General features: G+C 44.8%; 1 protein-coding gene across 4 annotated transcripts; it reads right to left on the bottom strand.

Annotated features, from left to right (window-relative positions):
- Positions 1-333: 333 nt before the first annotated feature.
- MTNAP1 (mitochondrial nucleoid associated protein 1) lies at positions 334-20,613 on the bottom strand. 4 transcript variants are annotated; one of them, XM_082372209.1, is made up of 6 exons: positions 20,427-20,613; positions 19,854-19,949; positions 16,241-17,705; positions 11,203-11,310; positions 10,461-10,568; positions 334-7,404 (listed from the first exon to the last, which is right to left on the bottom strand). In XM_082372209.1, the coding sequence occupies exons 2-6, from the start codon at positions 19,947-19,949 to the stop codon at positions 7,340-7,342; spliced, it is 1,842 nt and encodes a 613-aa protein (XP_082228335.1). In that variant the 5' UTR covers positions 20,427-20,613; the 3' UTR covers positions 334-7,339. The 4 variants fall into 4 exon arrangements, with proteins under 4 accessions (XP_082228335.1, XP_082228334.1, XP_082228336.1 ...); XM_082372208.1 differs by lacking the exon at positions 20,427-20,613 and adding an exon at positions 20,040-20,420; XM_082372210.1 differs by lacking the exons at positions 11,203-11,310; positions 20,427-20,613 and adding an exon at positions 20,040-20,420.

Below are 20,613 nucleotides of genomic sequence, written 5' to 3'. Positions count from 1 at the left end.
AGGCTCCAGACGCGCAGGCTCAGTAGTTGTGGCTCACGGGCCCAGCTGCTCCGCGGCATGTGGGATCTTCCCAGACCAGGGCTCGAACCCGTGTCCCCTGCATTGGCAGGCAGATTCTCAACCACTGCACCATCAGGGAAGCCCCAGAGGAATATTTTTTTGAAAATATTTTTGTTATGAAGAGTGGTTAACAGTTATATGTAGGACGAACATGGCGGGGGCGGGGGGAGCAGGTATTGAGGGTAACTGGATAATCTGTAAATCAGGAAAAAAAAGGACCGAAAGAAATAGTAGCAGCAGATAGGGCTTCCCATAAAGTATAAAACACTCCACTGATGATAATACAAAATGATTTATTCTTAATAGCTGAATATTTTAATATATATAGAAAAAAGGCAGTATTTCAGGTATTATCACTCAGGATTAAACTCAACTCAAGTAGGTAGCACCTTATACAGACCATGCGCGTTACAGCAGGGTGTCCAGACGTGCCTGTGAATGTTTCCAGCCTCCAGTAACCGAACCTTCCTGGTAAATCTTCGAGGATGGAGAGAAGCCTGGGTATCACTGTTAACTCTTCTGCAGGGTGGATGGGAATTCTCAGGCTGCGTTTCTACACACATTGCTGGAAGCCGTGTTCGGGAAGGCACGCGGCTGCCCTGGAAGCAGAACCTAAGCACTGCTGCTTACCCAGGGAAGCTCCCACAATGCCAGGGAAGATGCGGAGCACAATTTTAAGAGACAAAATGTAGGAGGCTGTTTAAAACGGAACAGCATGTTATTAAGAGCATTCCAGACTTCTCTCCTGGCTTTGTGGAGACACGAGCTCCTGTCTCCTGGTTGAAGCACACTGGCTTTGCACAGAGCAGATCCTCACTCAAGGACAACTCCAGCTTTGAAAAGAACCTCTAGTCTTCCTGGAATCTGCCAGATCACATAAATGGGTGGGCCTGGCTGTGCAAACAAACTTACGTCATAGTATGAACAACACATGCATCCTCGTAAGGCAAGTTTACAATATTGCAAACTGGAGCCAAGAGACATATCCCTGGATCATGCTGTGTTTGTTTAGATCTGAATCTAAGAAAAGAATCAATCAGTTATCAGCTGACCTTAACTCTCTTACACTATTTTGAACATTACTAAGAAATCATTAAAAGACTCGATAAGAGGTCTTCAAGGATTTCCCTACCTCAGAGGGCAGCAATGCGTAGATAGGGAAACCTTTCCCTGTTACTTTGTGGACGTAATCAAATAATTCCAGAATCTAGACAAACTTCAGACGGCTTTTTCAAAGTCACCCACATCATTTTAAGAATCAATGCTCAGCTCATCTGCACAGGCACATTCCTGGGGTCAAGGTGGAGCTGGTTTGGGGCTGTCAACTGCTGTTATCTCTCTCAACGTACAGCTGCAAAGCACCTCTGCCAAACACCAGATGAGGACACCAAGGCACAGAGAGGTTAAGTCACTTGCTCAAGGTCACACAGATAGTTTACACTGACACTCGCACTGGAAGCCCAGAAAAAAGAGATAATTAAGTACATTCCACAACAGAAACTGAAGAGTAACTATTCCTTAGGTGATGTTAAATATGTTGGTACCTACAACTGAAAATGCTATTTTGGCTTGGAACAGAAACAGACTGGGAGATATCAGAGATCAAGGCCCTGCTAAACTTGGTCACTTCATTCTGATGGCTTACCAGCAGGAGAAAGCCATTCAGACTGGAGACAAGATGGCGGAGTAGAAGGACCTTGAGCTCACCTCCTCTCATGAGCACACCAAAATCACAAATAACTTGAACAAACATCGATTAAAAAAAAGACTGCAACCTACCAAAAAAGATATCCTACATCCAAAGACAAAGAAGGAAGCACAACGAGATGGTAGGAGGGGGTGCAAGTGTGACACAATCAATTCCCACACCACCCGGGTGGGTGACCCAGAGACTGGAGAATAATTTTATCACAGACTTCCTCCTAGAAGAGTGAGGGTTCGGAGCTCCACATCAGGCTCCCCAGCCTGGGGGCCTGGCGTCAGGAGGAGGAGCCCCCAGAGCATTTGGCTTCGAAAGCCAGTGGGGTTTGACTGCAGGGGCCCCACAGGAGTGCAGGAAACAGAGCCTCCACTCTTGGAGGGTGCAGAGCACCAGGACCCAGGACAAAAGCAGTGACTTCACAGAAGCCTGGGCCAGACCTACCTGGGCAGCCCTCTTGCTTGGGTAATTAGCACCAACACCTGGGCCCACCCAACAGCCTACAGGCGCCAGTGCTGGGAGGCCTCAGGCCAACCAACCAACCAACAAGGAGGGAACACAGCCCCACCCATCAGCAGACAGGCTGCCTAAAAACTTCCTGAGCCCACAGACACCTCTCAACATGCCCCCTGACACAGCCCTGCCCCACCCAGAGGGCAGACACCGGCCCCTCCCACCAGGAAGCCTGCACAAGCCTCTAGACCAGCCTCACCCACTGGGGGCAGACACCAGAAGCAAGAAAACTACATTCTTGCAGCCTGCGAACCAAGGCAAAGAACTTGGGAAAAGAATGCATGTGGAGTGAGGAGCTACAATAAGTTTTAAGAAAGAGTTGTTAGAAAATACAAAGAACAAGCAAACAGAGTTGAAGAACACAATAAGTGAAATGAAAACTACACCAGAAGGAATCCACAGCAGAAGAACTGAGGCAGAAGAACGGACGAGTGACCTGGAGGACAGAAGGGTGGAGACCACTGCTGCGGAACAGAACAAAGAATGAAATGAGGACAGCTGAAGAGACCTCTGGGGCAACATCAAATGCACCAACATTCACATTATAGGGGTCCCAGAAGAAGAAGAAAGAAAGGGTCTGAGAAAAGATCTGAAGAGATAATAGCAGAAAACTTCCCTAACATGGGAAAGGAAACAGTCACCCAAGCCCAGGAAGCGCAGAGAGTCCCATACAGGATTAACCAAAGGAGGAACACGCCGAGACACACAGTAATAAAACTGACAAAAATTAAAGATTAAGAGAAAGTATTAAAAGCAACAAGGAAATTCCCATAAGGTTATCAGCTGATTTTTCAGCAGAAACTCTGCAGGCCAAAAGGGAGTGGCACAATATAAAGTGATGAAAGGGAAAAACCTAAAACCAAGATTACTCTACCCAGCAAGGCTCTCATTCAGATTTGACAGAGAAAGCAACAGCTTAAGAACTGGCACCACCAAACCAGCTTTACAACAAATGCTAAAGAAACTTCTCTAGGCGGGAAACAAACACGTGGAGGCTAAACAATATGCTTCTAAACAACCAATGGATCACTGAGGAAATCAAAAAACACCTAGAGACAAATGAAACCTAAAACACAAGGATCCAAAACTTATGGGATGAAGCAAAAGCAGTTCTAACAGGGACGTTTATGGTGATACAAGCTTACCTCAGGAAACAAGAAAAATCTCAAATAAACAACCTAACCTTACACCTAAAGCAACTAAAGAACAAACAAAATACAAAAGGTAGAAGGAAAGAAATCATAAAGGTCACGGAAGAAATAAATAGACTAATAAAACAATAAAAAAGATCAATGAACCTAAAAGCTGGTTCTTTGAAAAGATAAACAAAAATTGATAAACCTTTAGCCAAACTCATAAGAAAAAAAGGGATAGGGCCCAAACCAAAACAATTAGAAATGAAAAAGGAGAAGTTACAACCGACATAAGAGACCACTACAAGCAACTCTATGCCAATAAAATGGAGAACACCTAGAAGAAATGGACAAATTCTTAGAAAGGTACAATCTCCCAAGACTGTACCAGGAAGAAACAAAATATGAACAGGCCAATTACAAGTACTGAAATTGAATCTGTGATTAAAAAACTCCCCAAAAATGAAAGTCCAGGACCAGATGGCTTCACAGGCGAACTCTATTGAACATGTAGCAAAGAGTTAACACCTGTCCTTCTGAAACTATTCCAAAAAATTGCAGAGGAAGTAACACTTCCAAACTCATTCTATGAGGCCACAATCACCCTGATACTAACACCAGACAAAGACACCACAAAAAAAGAAAATTACAGGCCAATATCACTGATGAACACAGACGCAAAAATTCTCAACGAAGTACTAGCAAATTGAATCCAACAGTACATTAAAAGGATCATACACCATGATCAAGTGGGATTTATCCCAGGGATACAAGGATTTTTCAATATCTGCATATCAATCAGTGTGATACAGCACATTAACAAATTGAAGAATAAAATCCATATGATCATCCCAATAGACGCAGAAATAGCTTTTGATAAAATGCAACATCCATTTATGATAAAAACTCTCCAGAAAATGGGCACAGAGGGAACCTACTTCAAGATAATAAAGGCCATATATGACAAACCCACAGCTAACAGCACACTCAATGGCGAAAAGCTGAAAGCATTTCCTCTAAGATCAGGAACAAGGCAAGGATATCCACTCTTGCCACTTTCATTCAACATAGTTTTTAAAGTACTAGCCACTGCAATCAGAGTAGAAAAAGAAATAAAAGGAATCCAATTTGGAAAAGAAGTAAAACTGTCACTGTTTGCAGATGACATGATGCTATACACAGAAAATCCTAGACTCTTAACAAAAAACTGCTAGAGCTCATGAATGAATCTGGTACACTTGCAGGATACAAAACTAATACACAGAAATCTGCATTTCTAAACACCAATGATGAAAGATCAGAAAGAGAAATAAAGGAAACAATCGCATTTACCATCATATCAAGAATAATATTGGGTTGGCCAGAAAGTTCAGTAAGATGTTACGGAAAAACCCAAACGAACTTTTTGGCCAACCTAATAAAATATCTAGGAATAAACCTACCTAGGGAAGGAAAAAATCTGTACTCTGAAAACTAAAAGACACTGATGAAAGAAATCAAAGATGACACAAACTGATGGAAATATATACCGTGTTCTTATATTGGAAGAATCAATATTGTCAAAATGACTATACTACCCAAGGCAATCTATAGATTCCATGCAATCCCTATCAAATTACCAGTGGCATTTTTTGCAGAGCTAGAACAAAAAATTTTAAAATTTATATGGAAACACAAAAGACCCCAAATAGCCAAAGCACCAAAGAGTAAAAGCAATTTTGAGAAAGAAAAACAGAGCTGGAGGAATCAGCTTCCCTGACTTCAGACTATACTATAAAGCTATAGTCATCAAAACAGTATGGTACTGGCACAAAAGCAGAAAGATAGATCAATGGAACACGACAGAAAGCCCAGAAATAAACCCACGCACCTATGGTCAATTAATCTATGACAAAGGAGGCAAGAATATACAATGGAGAAAATCTCTTCAGTAAGTGGTGCTGGGAAAACTGGAGAGCTACATATAAAAGAATGAAATTAGAACATTCTCTAACACCACACACAAAAATAAACTCAAAATAGATTAAAGACCTAAGTGTAAAACTGGATACTATAAAACTCCTAGAGGAAAACTTAGGCAGAACACTCTTTGACATAAATTGCAGCAGTATCTTTGTGGATCCGTCTTATAGAATGAAAATAAAAACAAAAATAAACAAATGGGACCTAATTAAACTTAAAAGTTCTTGCACAGCAAAGGAAACCATAAACAAAAAGACAACCTACAGAATGGGAGAAAATATTTGCAAATGATGCGACCAACAAGGGATTAATCTCCAAAATATACAAACAGCTCAAACAGCTCAATATCCAAAAAATAAACAACCCAAACAAAAAATGGGCAGAAGATCTAAATGGACATTTCTCCAAAGAAGACATACAGATGGCCAAAGGCACATGAAAAATGCTCAACATGGCTAATTATTAGAGAAATGCAAATCGAAACTATGATGAGGTATCACCTCACACTGGTCAGAATGGCCATCATCAAAGTCTACAAATAACAAATGCTGGAGGGACTTCCTGGAGGGCCAGTGGTTAGCACTCCATGCTTCCACTGCAGGGGGCTCAGGTTAGACCCCTGGTTGGGAAACTAAGATCCCACATGCCACGGGGCAACTAAGCCCACGTGCTCTAGAGCCCGTGCACCACAACTAGAGAGAAGCCCACACACTGCAACGAAAGATCCCCATGCCGCAACTAAGACCTGATGCAGCTAAAAAAAAAAAAGATCAGTACTGATAAAGTAATTGTGAATCTATTAAGGTGCTGATTAAAAAATAAAAAGAATGTATTTTAAAAAATAAATAAATGCTGGAGAGGGTGTGGAGAAGAGGGAACCCCTCTTGCACTGTTGGTGGGAATGTAAATTGGTACAGCCACTATGGAGAACAGTATGGAGGTTCCTTAAAAAACTAAAAATAGAGCTACCATATGATCCTACAATCCCACTCCTGGGCACATATCTGGAGAAAACCATGATTCAAAAAGATACATGTACCCCAGTGTTCAAAGCAGCGCTATTTACAACAGTCAGGACATGGAAGCAACCTAAATGTCCATTGACAGAGTAATGGATAAAGAAAATATGGTACATATATACAATGGAATATTACTCAGCCATTAAAAAGAACGAAATAATGCCATTTGTGGCAACGTGGATGGACTTAGGAGATGATCATACTAAGCAAGCCAGACAGAGAAAGACATCGCTTATATGGGGAATCTACAAAAAATAAATGATAAAAATGAACTTATATACGAAACAGAAAAAGACCCACAGACGTAGAAAACAAATTTATGGTTGCCAAAGGGGAAAAGGGCTGGGGGGGAGGGGGAGGGATAGAGTAGGAGGTTGGGATTCACAGATACACACCACTCTATATAAAATAGATAATCAACAAGGACCTACTGTGTAGCACAGGGAACTCTACTCGAAATTTTGTAATAAATTATAAGGGAAAGGAATCTGTAAAAGAATACATATACATAAAAGGAGATATATATATATATATATATATATAACTGCATCACCATGCTGTACACCTGAAACTAACACAACATACTGGGCAATAAGCAGCAGATATCCCTTCAGGACTGATGGGTCATTAAGTAGTTAGTTTTTCTCATTAAGGAACTTACTTTCAGAGATGTAAAGTATTTATTGTGATCTAACGGAGTTAAACCCTTTCATGATGTTTTAGCATTCTGATTACAACAAGTGGCGCTAGTTTATTTACAGTAGTGACAAAAATGATCTTGATGACAACCTTGGGGGGCTGTGAGCTTACTCTTGCCGTCACCACTGCACTCACATGTTGTGGGGAGCTGAAGAGGCAACGCTCAGGTGCTTAGGTACTGAGTCCAGAAAGGCTTCTCCTCCTGAAACGCGTTTCCTAACCAAATGCTCCAGCGCGGGGATCCCCAGTCGTCCTCATCCCTCCGACACAGGAGCCCGTGAGGCGTCCTGTCCATCTGGGGCAGGGCTTGGCACGCTTCCTGTAAAGGGCCAGAGAGTAACCATTTTCAGCTTTGCAGGGTCTACGGTCTCTGCTGCGACAACTCAACTCTGCCACTGCAGTGTGGAAGCAGCCACAGCCATCACCTAACCAAAGATGCAGGGCTGGGTCCCACGGAGACTTTATTTACAAAAATAGGCCACGTGCTGGCTTGTGTCTGTGGGCTGTCGTGGTCTGCTGACCCCTGGGCTCGAGGGGACTGGGGAAGAGGACATAACTGAGAGGTCATTCTCACCTACCTTTGTACCCTGAGCATTTCTGATCTAGAGTAAGGCAAAGGGGCAGGTGCAGGGAGACCCCTCCCTGGCCGTGTCTCTTACAGGGCATTTACAACGAAAGGCCACAAAGCCTGTCCCAAAGGCAAGGTACTGTTTTTGGAGTTCTGAAAATTCTGTCATACTAAACTAAAATAACTACCTCTAGTATACTCTTGCTCAACCATGAATTTTTCCTTATGGAGAATTCTAGCACACCTTTTCCTTAACCATGAGAATTTGATGAATTAAATTACTCCCACTGGGGATAATTGGGGGGGGGGACAGGGGACTGAAGAATAGAAAAGGGAGATACAGCAGAAGATAAGCCAGCATCGAGTTCTGGGAAGAGAGAAGGAAGAGGTGTGCAAATACATGAATGCTGGCCTTAGAACAGCACACCTGCTTTTTCATAGTTTTGAAGGAGCTGGGACAAAAGAGGGACTGAATGCATGCATTTTGGCCTGAGGATATCACAAGCAAAGGGAAGACACAGACAGACCCATCAATTGATTGATAGGGGCATATCTCTATCTGATATGTAATCAACCTCTAATGTTGGAAAAGAGGTTGAAAACCGTTATCCATCTGTGAGATCTAGATTACATGTCCTTGAAGCGTTTACAAGTATCCAAGTTATTCTCTAGGGGCCAAAGCAGAAAATTAAGAAAAACATGGAATATTTTGATGAGGGAAGAGACATAAAAACCCCACCAGCCAAAAACAACCCTAACAAAGTGGGAGGAATATTTGAGTATTGCACTGAAATTCTTGGGAAGGGATAGGGGTGGAGTTCTGAAAAGCTTCCAAGAAGAGATGATAGCAGAAACCATTTGCTCACTATTATACTCACTTAAGATGTGGAAAAGGTGATTTAGCCTCCTGTTTAGTGTGCTGCTTTAATTAGCTTAAAAAATAACCTGCCAAGGATTTTTCAGAGGCTCACCTGCAACTCTGAACCCACCCTCTGCTTTTATGTTTCTCACACCTGCCAAGATCTGGTCAAGGACCCAGAAGAGCCTAACCATTCCCAAGGGGAAGGGGCTGATATGTGCTGCTTTCCGGCCACTTCAGATAATATTCTGTACCAACGCACATGTAGCCGAGTATCTAGCAGAGATGAATAGTAAAATGCCAAGATATAGAGAATAATTTTAGAGAGACAGATCTAAAATTGAGATATGAGCTGTTAGGAAATAGCTATTTAAAAATTTTAATGACGAACTCTGCCATCTTCTTGTCCCCTTGAATAACATCAGCCTTTATGATTAAACAAACTGAAGTTTTTCTCAGTAACTTTCAGTCACTTTTGAGAACAAGCCAAAAGAAATATCCAGACAGAACCAGATCTGTCCACATTAAAAACCTGGCTTCCTGCAGAACTGTTAGACTCCAATAACTGTGTCTTTTCCATGCTCCCCCCGCCCCCAGGACAGGTTTCCACTGTGAAATCTGCACTGCGGCCATCTCCACCGTCCCTGCCTTGGAGTGCCGGAGCTTCCTTACGTGGTGTCCAGGTCAATGCTACTTACACCAGCGCTGCAGCTCTTAGGATAAACAGAGATAAACATAAGGATCTAAGAGGCCATTCTGTTGACTGTTTCTACGTCTTGACTCTACAGATCATTCTGTTATAATTTTGTTTTATAAATTTAGAAGTAAAGTCTTAAGCACAATGAGAAGTTTGTCTCACTTTCTTCAGTCTCAATTTAGAGATGTGAAAAATAACCTCAAGCTTCACCTAAATGGTCTCTTTCAGGCAGCTAAAACTTTCAGGGAAGGCTTTTTCCCTGTGAAAGAAATGACTTGGGATTTTAGGCATCTCCGTTTACGCGGGGATGATCAGAAAGGAATTCCTCTTTCTCACGGATGGCCATGCATATTAGACAAGGGCCAGCAGCTATGCCCTGCTAGTCAGGATGCAAGAGTTTGGTGCAGACACATTCCCGCTGCTTGACCTGCACCCTATGTACTGGTACTGAATTAGCCAACAAATCCAGTTAGAGTCAAATCTGATATTTTAGAAGCTTGTGAATTCTACTGGCCTCCAGTGTTAATGATTATCTTACACTTTTATACTGAAAGTTTTCATCTGAAAGCGTTTGGGTTTTTTTGTTTTTAAATTGTGGAAGAATACTGGGCTTTTTCTGGTTTTTTTCTTTTATAAAACAATACTTAAAAAAATGAGCAAAAGTTATCTGGAACTAAAAGAGCAATGAAATCTAGGCATTTTCCTTCTGGTAAGATTTGGAGCAAGCTGAAACGTGTCACTAGAAAGGTGTTGTGCTTTTAATGTTAAAAGTGGAGTAAAAAAAAAAAAAGTTGAGTAAATAAAACAGCTCTAAGCCTTAAGACACACTGATGAGTGACAGCTGTATTTTGCTTCTCCTCCTCTCTCTTGGGGTATAAAACTATTTGGTTTCAATCCTAAAAGGAAGCTCTTACATAGGAATTAAAAAGTCACCTTGGAGAAGAGCCCTGATCTTCTAACAGGCAAATAGCTTTAAGGAGAAAACACAAAGCCCACCAGATCTCCAGTGACAATCTTAAATGGAGCATAACAGCAGTTATGTAAATTCTACTCAAATCTTATAAAGGCCACTATAACCAAAACCTCCAATTAAAAAACCTCCAAAAAAAACCCCTCAGGCAACAGCTCATTCTCTAGGGCATGTCAGATAATGCAAAACTGAGAAACAAAAAAGCAGTTCGGAAAATCCCTTGGAGGTGCCTATAATGGGATGTGACCTGTAATTCAGGCTGAAAGTAGAGAAAGGCTTACTCAGACGCTTGAAGCTCCAGCTACAACAAAGGACGAAGTATCCTGTGAAGAGCATCAGGATGCCGCCGGCTGCTCTGCTCTTCACGCCGGTGCGACACCTGACCCAGCCTGTTGGAAGAGAAGCAGGTCTCACTGTTAGAGGGAAAGGCCCCTAGGGGCCCTTACCTGTGAGGGACTCAGGTTACCAGCTTAGCTTACGCAAAGGAATTGCAAAGAATTTACATACCACTATATTGCGCAGGCGGCGTGTGATGAAAAGGCTAAAACCGAGAAGGACCTTAATTTTAATAAATTTAAATTAGTCACTCTTATTTTGGGGAGTTTGGTTAAAATCTTTCATGGGGAGGAGATGAATACAGCTGGTTAACTTGAGGTTGAGCCTTCCTGGCTTGGGGACAATCAAGGTGGGGAAGGCAGAGATGGGCAGGTGGCAGAGAGAGGCAGGGGTAAGTACTGAAAAAATGAAAGCTGCTCAATAAATAGCAGTTGCTATTATTAGCTTCGGTGCTTTTAATGACATCAGACTCCTGGATGAAAACAGACAAGCAGGGGAACAGGAAGAATACTTTGAATTTTGTCAAGACTCCAGGATGAAACCACACAAGCAGGAGAGTAGTAAGACTACAAGGTTGTCCTCTTCTCTTTCTCGAGCCTGCTGTAACAGCCATGGCTAAAGGCAGAGAAAGTTCTCCAGATGCTTGGAACCAGCAACAGAGCCCAGCAGTCGTGATTCCAGCCTCACCTGTTTGCACAGCTCCCAAGAGCCTCCTCAGAGAGAAGCTGGAGGTTGTGAGCCTGGCCGGGGCTTCCAAACTTCTTACGGCCGTCGAACTTCTTTCCATCAAAGGAACTAGGGTTCCAAACAGTCACTGTGGTAATTCATTTAAATCCATCCTCTTCCCCAACACTCAGTGCCCAAGGTTCCCAGGGCGAGGCTGCAGGAAAGGTGTATTCTAAATAGATGGATTAATGTCTGCCTTGGGCTGAGGCTAACTGGTAACCACTGAAGGTCAAAGCCGTCTATTCCACATCAAGAAAAGGTTCTTCAACAGACTAAGGGACCCTGGGGATCAGGACCTAGATCCATTTCTGATCCGATAAATACAGTGCCCAGATGACCCAGGGGTACATACTTAATGAAATGAATCATTTATACTTCCTCTCAGCTGCTAAACATCTTATTAGCAAAAAGCATGACTTTCTACTGTCACGTTAATTACTGCTCCTTGTCACTACAACAGTCGACAAGCCAGCTCTATCAGCCCAGCCCAGCACTACTGCTGACCAGCACACTTCTTATTTATGTTCAATACATGAATAACTATAAAGTAGAACCAGAAAGGAGAGTTTAGGCTATGTATTTACATTTTCCCTGCCCCTGTTATTTTCCACGTTTAATGACAGGCAGAGAATCTCTACCATTGCTGGTTGTCTGGTCTTGATTTGGTTCATTAGGATAAAGGGTAAATTAAGCAAATATTTACAACAGGTTTAGCAGGTGTGGTAAAAGTTGCTGTGGATGTAAAAACACTACCCAGGGGCTTTCCTGGTGGTGCAGTGGTTAAGAATCCCCCTGCCAATACAGGGGACACGGGTTCGAGCCCTGGTCCGGGAAGATCCCACATGCCGCGGAGCAACGAAGCCCGTGAGCCACCACTACTGAGCCTGCACTCTAGAGCCCACGAGCCACAACTAGTGAGCCCGCGCGCCTAGAGCCCGTGCTCCGCAACGAGAAGCCACCACAATGAGAAGCCCGCATGCAGCAACGAAGACCCAATGCAGCCAATAAATAAATAAATTTAAAAAACAAAACACCTCACACGGATACCCTACTGATGGAAATCCTGGTTGCAGGTTAGAGAACAGCCTTTAGTTAGCTGTTTCTTGGCCTTTAAAAACCCATGACCTATAAAGTGTTCTCACTTGACCTTCTGGTAACCCCGTCAGCCACATTTTGCTTTTTGTAATTACACCAAGTTTTTTTCTCCAAACCACCTCCTCCCCTGCCACAATTTGAGAACAGCCCACCGCTGGGCCTGAGGCACCTGCGCCAGGGCCATCACCTCCAGGAGCAGTTCTCAAACTTGGTTGACCTTCGGTGACACCGAGGAAACGTCTGAAAATACAATTCGGAGGCCTCGCTTCAGAATCAATCTCTGGGGACGATGCCTAACAATCTTTACTCTTAAAAAAAAATGACCACGTGAAACTGTGAACTGTCCAGATTTGGGAACCTAGGATGTAGATCTCTTACACTTTCAGCCCCAAAGCCAAGGCACCTAATTCTGCAAAGGCCCAGCCAGCCCTCCCAGCTGAATGCTCTCAAGGCGACTGGGGCTCTGAGAGGTTTCCTCTGAACGAAGTCCTCTACTGCTGAGAACTCTCAGACCCTGGTACTTGCTGAGTCTCCTGAGATTTAAATCTTGAACTTCTAAAATCTACTTTCTCTCAGGCCAGGAAAACTACTCCTTCTGGTAGTGAGGTCCATGGGAACCTTTTTCCCTGAAGCTCAGAAGATTGCTCCTAGTGCCGCCGAATTCCATGAGCCCGATCCCCTGACACCTGATTCACTGCAGCCCAACGTGGTGGCATCCTCAGAACCATCAGTCTGCCTTGGGATTTCCTAGCCTAGGTCCTCAAAACATAGCCATTTTTCATCGGCCATGAGAGCTTCTGGTCCTACCTTGTTTCATCAAAATGAAGGCCCTAGGTGCCTTTCCAGCTGGTAGAATCACCTCACCTAAGTTTACTCAGGTACCTGATGTACGAGGACTAGCTGTATTTCCCCGTGCAGGAAAGAAAACGGACGACATCCTGGAGCCCAACGGTCCAGTGCAAGAAACACTGCCTGGAAAACCTTGGCAAAGACCATCAGATAACGTTAGAAACTGGATACTGGGCAAGTTACTCATCCTCTCTGAAATTCAGTTTCCTCGTCTGTAAAAGGGGATAATACCCATCTCCCAGAACTGGTATAAGATTCCTTAAGATAACCTAGGTAAACATGCAGGTATCACACCTGATATATAGTTAACTCAGTAACTCTTAGCTCACTGGCCCTGCCTTTAAGTATCAAAGGGATGTGTTGGTTTCCTGAGATAGAGGAGGAGTGGCCCATCAGAGGTTTTGCCTGAATAAGGGCACATACAACCCAAGCTCTTCTGCAAAGACTGCGTGGGAGGTCAGTCTTAACCCTGCAGTCACTGGGGACAGTCATTGCCAGGTGAAGGTACAAAGCTGCAGAGCCACACTACTTTTTTATCCTTGTAGATTGGATGGCCTTGAAGTCCCTGGCCAACTGAGGAATCGGGTCTTGACCTTAACTGAGATCCTGGGGTCTCCTCTAGCGTCTCCCGTTCATTTGGTAGCAGCATCACAGTCTGACCGTTAATGGTGGAGCCAACTTCCAACAGCTTTTCGGTTTACAACAGAACTAGAGGCACAGTGATGGCTACACCTTCCCCGATACAGAAGCCCAAACTAATCACACGTTACAGACTGTGACCAATAAAGGAGAACAAAAGCGCTTCTGGCCACTATTCTGGAAGAACTTACTATTAAAGGAAAACTTGTATTTTTCCCCCCATATTCAATTTCACAAGCCTAGTGATTTGGTGACACGGGTTACTGTTATCTCTTACCTTATTATTACCTGTAATCTTGGGACCTATTAAGGGGCGTGTTACTAATAACTTAAATCAACCGTGATATTGACCACTAACTGCCCTAAAATAAGCCTGAGGCTGAGTTTAATGACCATGGATGTCTGTCAAGGCAGATGGACCTGGATTTGAATCCCGACTGCCACTTACTGGTGAACGTGGGCGAGTCACTGAGCCCTCTTGAGGCTCAGACCCCTCGCCCACAACACAGGGCAATCTCTGGCAGTGACAGCCCCTCAGAACCGTCAGGAGGGTTAAAGGAGATAATTACATCAGGCATCTCACACAACGACCAGAAACCGCCATCACCTGATCAACATTATTAGTTCCCTCCCTTTTCCCACTAAAATGAACTCACCTTAGCACTACAGAAGGTAGGAAAGAATACAAAGAAGCCCTTCTACCTGCTAGAGATTTGCTACGGGCTGTGTTTATGCCACTGAAAACCACAGAGAAGCTCGGAGATATAAACACCACCTGTGCGTCTAGCTGTGGCGCATTTTCTACAACATGGTTGAGTGAAAGCTTTAAACTAGGCCTCAGGAGACGGGGTTCTACTCGCACCTCTACCACTTACTGGCATCACCACCTTGGACAAATCACTTTTCCCCTGTGCCTGTTTCATCACCTGCAAAACAGAGAGAAAAACACTCTGCCCACCTCTCCGAGTGGTGAGGCCAAAATCAGAAGCTAGGTGAAGCACCCTGAACACCACAAAGCAACGCAAAGGTGAGTATTTAATTCTATGTTAAGATGGAGCAGGGACTTGATACTACAACTTGGTAAAGACAGTGAAGATGGTAGACCTGGGTTTGGTTAACCACTGAGGCAGCTGAAGGAAACGTAGCTTTAAGCTAGCAACCCTCTTAATAAACGTCCATTTTGAAACCTTTAGAAAGGGATAATTAAAATACAAAAGAAAATGCTTTCCACAACAGCCAAACTGGGGCTTGGTGAATATGTGATCATTCACAAAACGTAGTAGAGGGGAAAAATGTATCCTTTAGGAAGGGAAAATACAAGCTTTTCTGCTGCAAGCCTATTCGGAGTGGCTTTGGGTCTCCTGTCAAAATAACCCGAAAGCACCAAAGAACGCTAGGCAAGAAGAGATGGACGCTGTGAGCACGCCTAACCACGCCCCGAGAAAACCCAAACAAAAGAGGTAATCCAAAGCTTCTGGGGAGGAAAATGGAGACACTCTCTGTTTCGTCATTAGAGAAGCAGTTCAGTAACCAAAGGTGAGACTCAGCAGAAAAAAGCGAGGGCACCGAGGGGGCCGCAGGGAAGCTCCTGGCTCCTACCCGGGCCTCCGTCCGTCCGTCCCGCCGCCGCCGAGCCCATCCCAGCAGCAGCGAGGAGCATGCAGGGAGCTTCGGGAGAGACAGACTCACAATCCAGTCAGTGGTGACGTCCAGCCTCTTTCCCCCCATCCTTCTTACCTAACCTCTCGAGTCTAGAGGCTGCATCTTTGGCTCTACTCCTGGGTCCTATTCTCTGTGGCCTACCTTCTCCAGGGCATGGATTTCCGCTCCCTTCTGGCCACACCCTCTGCCCCTGGTCTTCACCGGCTCACCCGAGGCCCCGCTTCCACCTGCCTGGACTGCCGTGCCCCTCCGGACAGCTTTAACGCCAGCCCGCCCCCAAAGCCAGAACCCCACCTGCGCTCCCCTCCTGTGCTGCTCTAGGCTGCCGGATGCTGCATCTGACCACACGTCTGGAACCCGTTTTCTGCCCAACCTGGTCCTGACTGAAATCTGAGCACGGCGCTTGTTCTGTTGAGGCAGACCCTGAAGTCTTCATTTTTTCCTGAGTCTCTTCAGCTTGAATACCCACCCAATTTCTAGACGAGGCCATGCCTCTTCCAAATGTAGAAGGTCAGCCTGTCGGAGTCCAACCTTCACCTCTTGGTGGAGGGGAAGGGAGAGTGATAAACCACTGTCATTACTGACCCCTGGGAGCAAGAAGTCACATTCTGAGAACACCTACAAGTCCAGCGCACTAGAATGCCTAGGTACGAGTAAAGTCAAGTGAGAGAGAATGTGGGCGTTCTAAACCTCACTGATTCAAAAGGCACAGAGCTGTCTGGATGAGCTTGAGTGGGAGCGGGAGCGTGTTTACCTTGTGAGCAGCTTTCCCCCTGGGTACTGATGAGCGCAGGCTTCTGGGCCAATGTGCCCCAATGCTGAGGCTTCCCTGGCAACACCCCGAGTCCAAGATAACCCGGATAGAGCTCTGGAAACCACTCCAGCCCCAGGGAGCTGGATAGGGTCTTTCCGTCGGTGGCACCGATCTGACCTGTGAAAGGGCCTTTAGAAGCGTGATGATGGGTTGCATGTGCAGAATGCTGGCCCCTGGGGTGCAATGCTGGCAGCCGACAGCCCGACTTGGGTGTCAGAGAAGCTTGTTCCTCACTCTTTGTCAATGCCTTCATAGCAGGGACTCGATTATGGCTGCAGGCTTCTGCCTTCTCTTCTTGGAGAAATTTCATAGCCAGAGAGGCAAGACTTTGATTACGTGACTGTGATACAGAGAGAAGCTCACTGCAGTTTGTCCCCGTTGGGAGACCTTCACCTCGAGATTTCCTCTCCATGACTGAATCATCGCTCATGGCGGCCCATTCCTGCATTTCTGTTGCAAATGCACTTTTCTCTGCATTTCCTTGGCTCCCACATGCCTCTGCTGCAAGGTCAAGTCCTTTTCCCTGGTTCTCCCTGACCTGGATTTTACCTAACGGGCTAACTTTAAAAGCTGCAATTTGTGATTCTGTGTTCTTTTCCCAAGTCCCAGAGTCTCTAGTAGAGACTCCCAAGAGGTGATCCCCGGCCTTGGAATCTCTCTCACTGCTTGATGATGTGCTTACCCTTTTGACCCCGTAATTGAGATTCGTGGGAGAACTGTGATAATCGCCCAGAGGCATATCTAGTAATTTTATGAGAAGGTTCTGTCTTGGGGCATCCACTCTATCCAATCTTAAATCAGCAGAAGTGGCTTGTACATCATTAGGGAAGGCTGAAGAATGTTTCCTATCTTGATTTGACAGAGAAGGTTCCATTGGGCCAAGAGCTAAAGAAGCTTCAGTTTCTGAAGGGTTATTTTTACTTTCCCCTGATTTAGACAAATCTTCAGTAAGCTCTTTTTTAGGAGTGGTGTTTTCTGATGCAGAAAACTGAGCTGTAGTTTCCCCCTGGAAAGTAATCTTCGGTTCAGTATTTTTTAGCATTTTGAGGGAGGGTTGAATTTGATTCTTGAAATCTTTATCAGCCTTTGTATTACCTGTTTTTTCCAAACCAACAGCTAGTTGTGAAGAGGACTTAACTGTCTGTTGTTCTGATCTGTCCCCTTTCAGTTCGGGATTTCTTTTCTTTCTATCGGTCCCTAACCCTTTCTCTTTTGCTTTAACTGAGTCTCTGATTGGCCCTTTGATTTTTTTAGCACGTGGGAGTGTAGCCGGCTTGGACTGACAAACAGCAGGCACAGCCGATCCTATCATCTTACAGTACGGCAAATGGGATTTTAATCGTTTAAATGGCTTCTTACAGTAAGGACACACTTCCATTCCGGGTGGACTAGCACTCTCCCATTCCTGAAAAAGAGAAATGTGAGGTTACGGGGAGCACACAATCCATAGAGTAAATACTAATACTTTATTTAGGTGTTGTACCTTTTAAATTCATTTGAAAGAAGCTAGGTTGAAGGACATTTAAAAAAATTCCTTTTGACCCATTCTTTTTCTTCCATAGGTACAAAACAGACATAGTTGGATTTTAAGATCAATATTCCTGGCTCCATTTCTGCTTGGTATTTCACACTTCTTAAAGTCTCTTAGGAATCGGTCATTACAAAAGACAACCAAAGAGGTTTTTCAACATCCCTAACTAGGAGGTGAGCCAGACCAAAAGACTTAAGTCTAGTGAATTAATGCTTAGTGGAAGGAAAAGATGTCCAGAATGCCAATCAGAATAAAATGTTTGCTATTTACCATTGTAGCAAGTCAACTGGATAGCACATGAGCATAAAGAAACTGTTATAAGGGGCTTCCCTGGTGGCACAGTGGTTGAGAATCTGCCTGCCAATGCAGGGGACACGGGTTCGAGCCCTGGTCTGGGAAGATCCCACATGCCGCGGAGCAGCTGGGCCCGTGAGCCACAATTACTGAGCCTGCGCATCTGGAGCCTGTGCTCCGCAACAAGAGAGGCCGCGATAGTGAGAGGCCCGTGCACCGCGATGAAGAGTGGCCCCTGCTTGCCTCAACTAGAGAAAGCCCTCACACAGAAACGAAGACCCAACACAGCCAAGAATAATAAAGTGCTGGGGCAAATTCATAAATAAATTAAAAAAAAAATCAAAAAGAGTATTAAATTACATCTTAAAAAAGAAAAAAAAAAGAAACTGTTATAAACCCTTAAACACATCATTCAAGGGAAGAATGGTAAAGAATAAAAAACTCAGGCTGGGATTCCAAGGTGGCTCAGACTAGTATTTCCACAGTGATATACAGAAGATCCACTGGGGCAAGAAGAAAATATTAGAGCTTCTATTGTCTAAGCATGAAAAATGAAATGCTACTAACATTTAACGCATTAGTAATAAGCATATATACATACACATATATAGAAGTATAGCGAACACACAAATAAGTGGAGGTGACATGGTCCCCCATTTTTTACTTGCAGTATGTAGTACAATGGATTAACGGCGAATTTGTTTAGTTTGACAATTTTGTGAAATTTATGCCACATAAAAACATTTAAAAAAACTTACACCATGTACCACTGGTGCCTCTATTAGTCTCTCCAGTCAGGAAAAGGAAGTATTTCATTCCAAAGCTCAGATGAGTTAATTCTGTTTCCATTTCTTATTCTATCAAATTCCAGAGGGCAGGGAACAGGTGGACCCTGTGCACAGCTGTATTCTCAGAACCGAGCAAGGGGCCTGGCCCTGGCCAATCCATCAGAGCAACGGACCCACCTTATCCTACATGAAGTCAGGCAAAACCACACAAACACAAAAACCCACAAAAAACAAAACTGTCTTCTGCCAATAGACTTTACAGCAACTATTCTTCTTTTGGAGGTACCCCTTTGACAATATAATAAAAGTTAGGGACTGTTTATTTACAAAAATACACACAACGGAAGCCAGTGCAAGGCCCTTAGGCTAACGACTTTAGAAGAGACCTGGCAGAGGCATGTGCTTCCACACCATGCCATCCTCACACTTAATCCTACTGAGGTCTTTCCTGCACCCTTGAACAGTGATGTCTCACCAATGATGCCTTAACGTTACCGAGTTCAAGCTCATCCTGCTCACCGCAGGACAGGCCAATAAACCGAGAGATGAGTTCTTGGGGCGAGGACTAGGGACTTTGTTTGGAAAGCTGCGGCAGACTGAGATGGGGGACTCGCGTCCCAAAGAACCATCTTGCCTGAGTTAGAATTCAGGCATCCTTTATACTAAAAGGGAAGGGAGTAAAGCCAAACACTTCCTAGTTCCCATCAGCCTCGGGAGGGGGTGTGTTAATTTCTTCCTTCCTGCAGTGATTCACAGGTGGGCCTGGTCAGGCTGTTTCCTCTGAGCTAAACAAAGGTAGTTTAGCTTCATGTTCATGACCTAGGAGGCAGGGTTCCCAGAGAAGGGCCATTAGGTGTAATTTAAACTTACAGGCAACATCCCTTTAGTGATTAACTTGTAACAGAATACAAAGGTTCTTCCCTATTAACTGCTTTCTTACCAAAGCTTTTCTAGAAAGATGCTGATTTTGCGGTTGTTTCTCCTGGATCTGCATGCCTCGCTCTGCGTTCTCCAGTTGCGCTTTTAATGTCGGCATCTGAAAGACACAATTAGGGAAGTCACTCGACAGCACATACAATGAATAAATGGGGCAAAGTGCTGGGGCAAATTCAAATAACCGAGTCACCTGCAGGGCAGTGCTACCTCGCTGTTCCAGAAAGCAGACTTGACCACCCTCCTGGGCACAGGGCGGACCTCAAAGTTAGGCTAATCTTCGCCCGCCGCTCCTGCGCTCTCCAGCGGACTTCCCCGCCTCCAGCAGTACTATCCGGCGTACCCCCCCTGCCCGTAACGTTTTCAGGAAAGCAGTCCTGCTGCTTCCCAGTTGGGGCCTCTCCGCAGCCCCCCAGCCCCAGGCGCCGGAGCCGCTGGGACGCCTAAGGGGGTGGACTCTTCGGCTTCAGGAAGCCCTCCCCCCACTCTCCTCTTGTCGCCACATTCATCCCCAGACCTACGGCGGAGGCCCTAGGAAACATCCCCACCCGTGGAAACTACCCCCACGGCAGCGCCTCACCTCGCAATACGGATGAGACCCCGAAGCCCCGCGACCAACCCCGCCCAGCGCAGCCCACGCGCCACTTCCCAACTCTCAGTCCTGGGACCCGGGGCAGGCCGTCCGCACCACTGCCTGATGTTTCTCAGCTTTTTAAAAAAAAAACTGTGACCCCCACAGGGATTTAACTCAAATACTTGTATCATAT

Source organism: Balaenoptera borealis, assembly GCF_965194805.1.
Source record: "Balaenoptera borealis genome assembly, chromosome: 20".
In the NCBI taxonomy this organism is placed as follows: domain Eukaryota; kingdom Metazoa; phylum Chordata; class Mammalia; order Artiodactyla; family Balaenopteridae; genus Balaenoptera; species Balaenoptera borealis.
The sequence above is the reverse complement of the archived record's forward strand: the minus strand, read 5'-3'. Positions and strand labels throughout refer to the sequence as shown.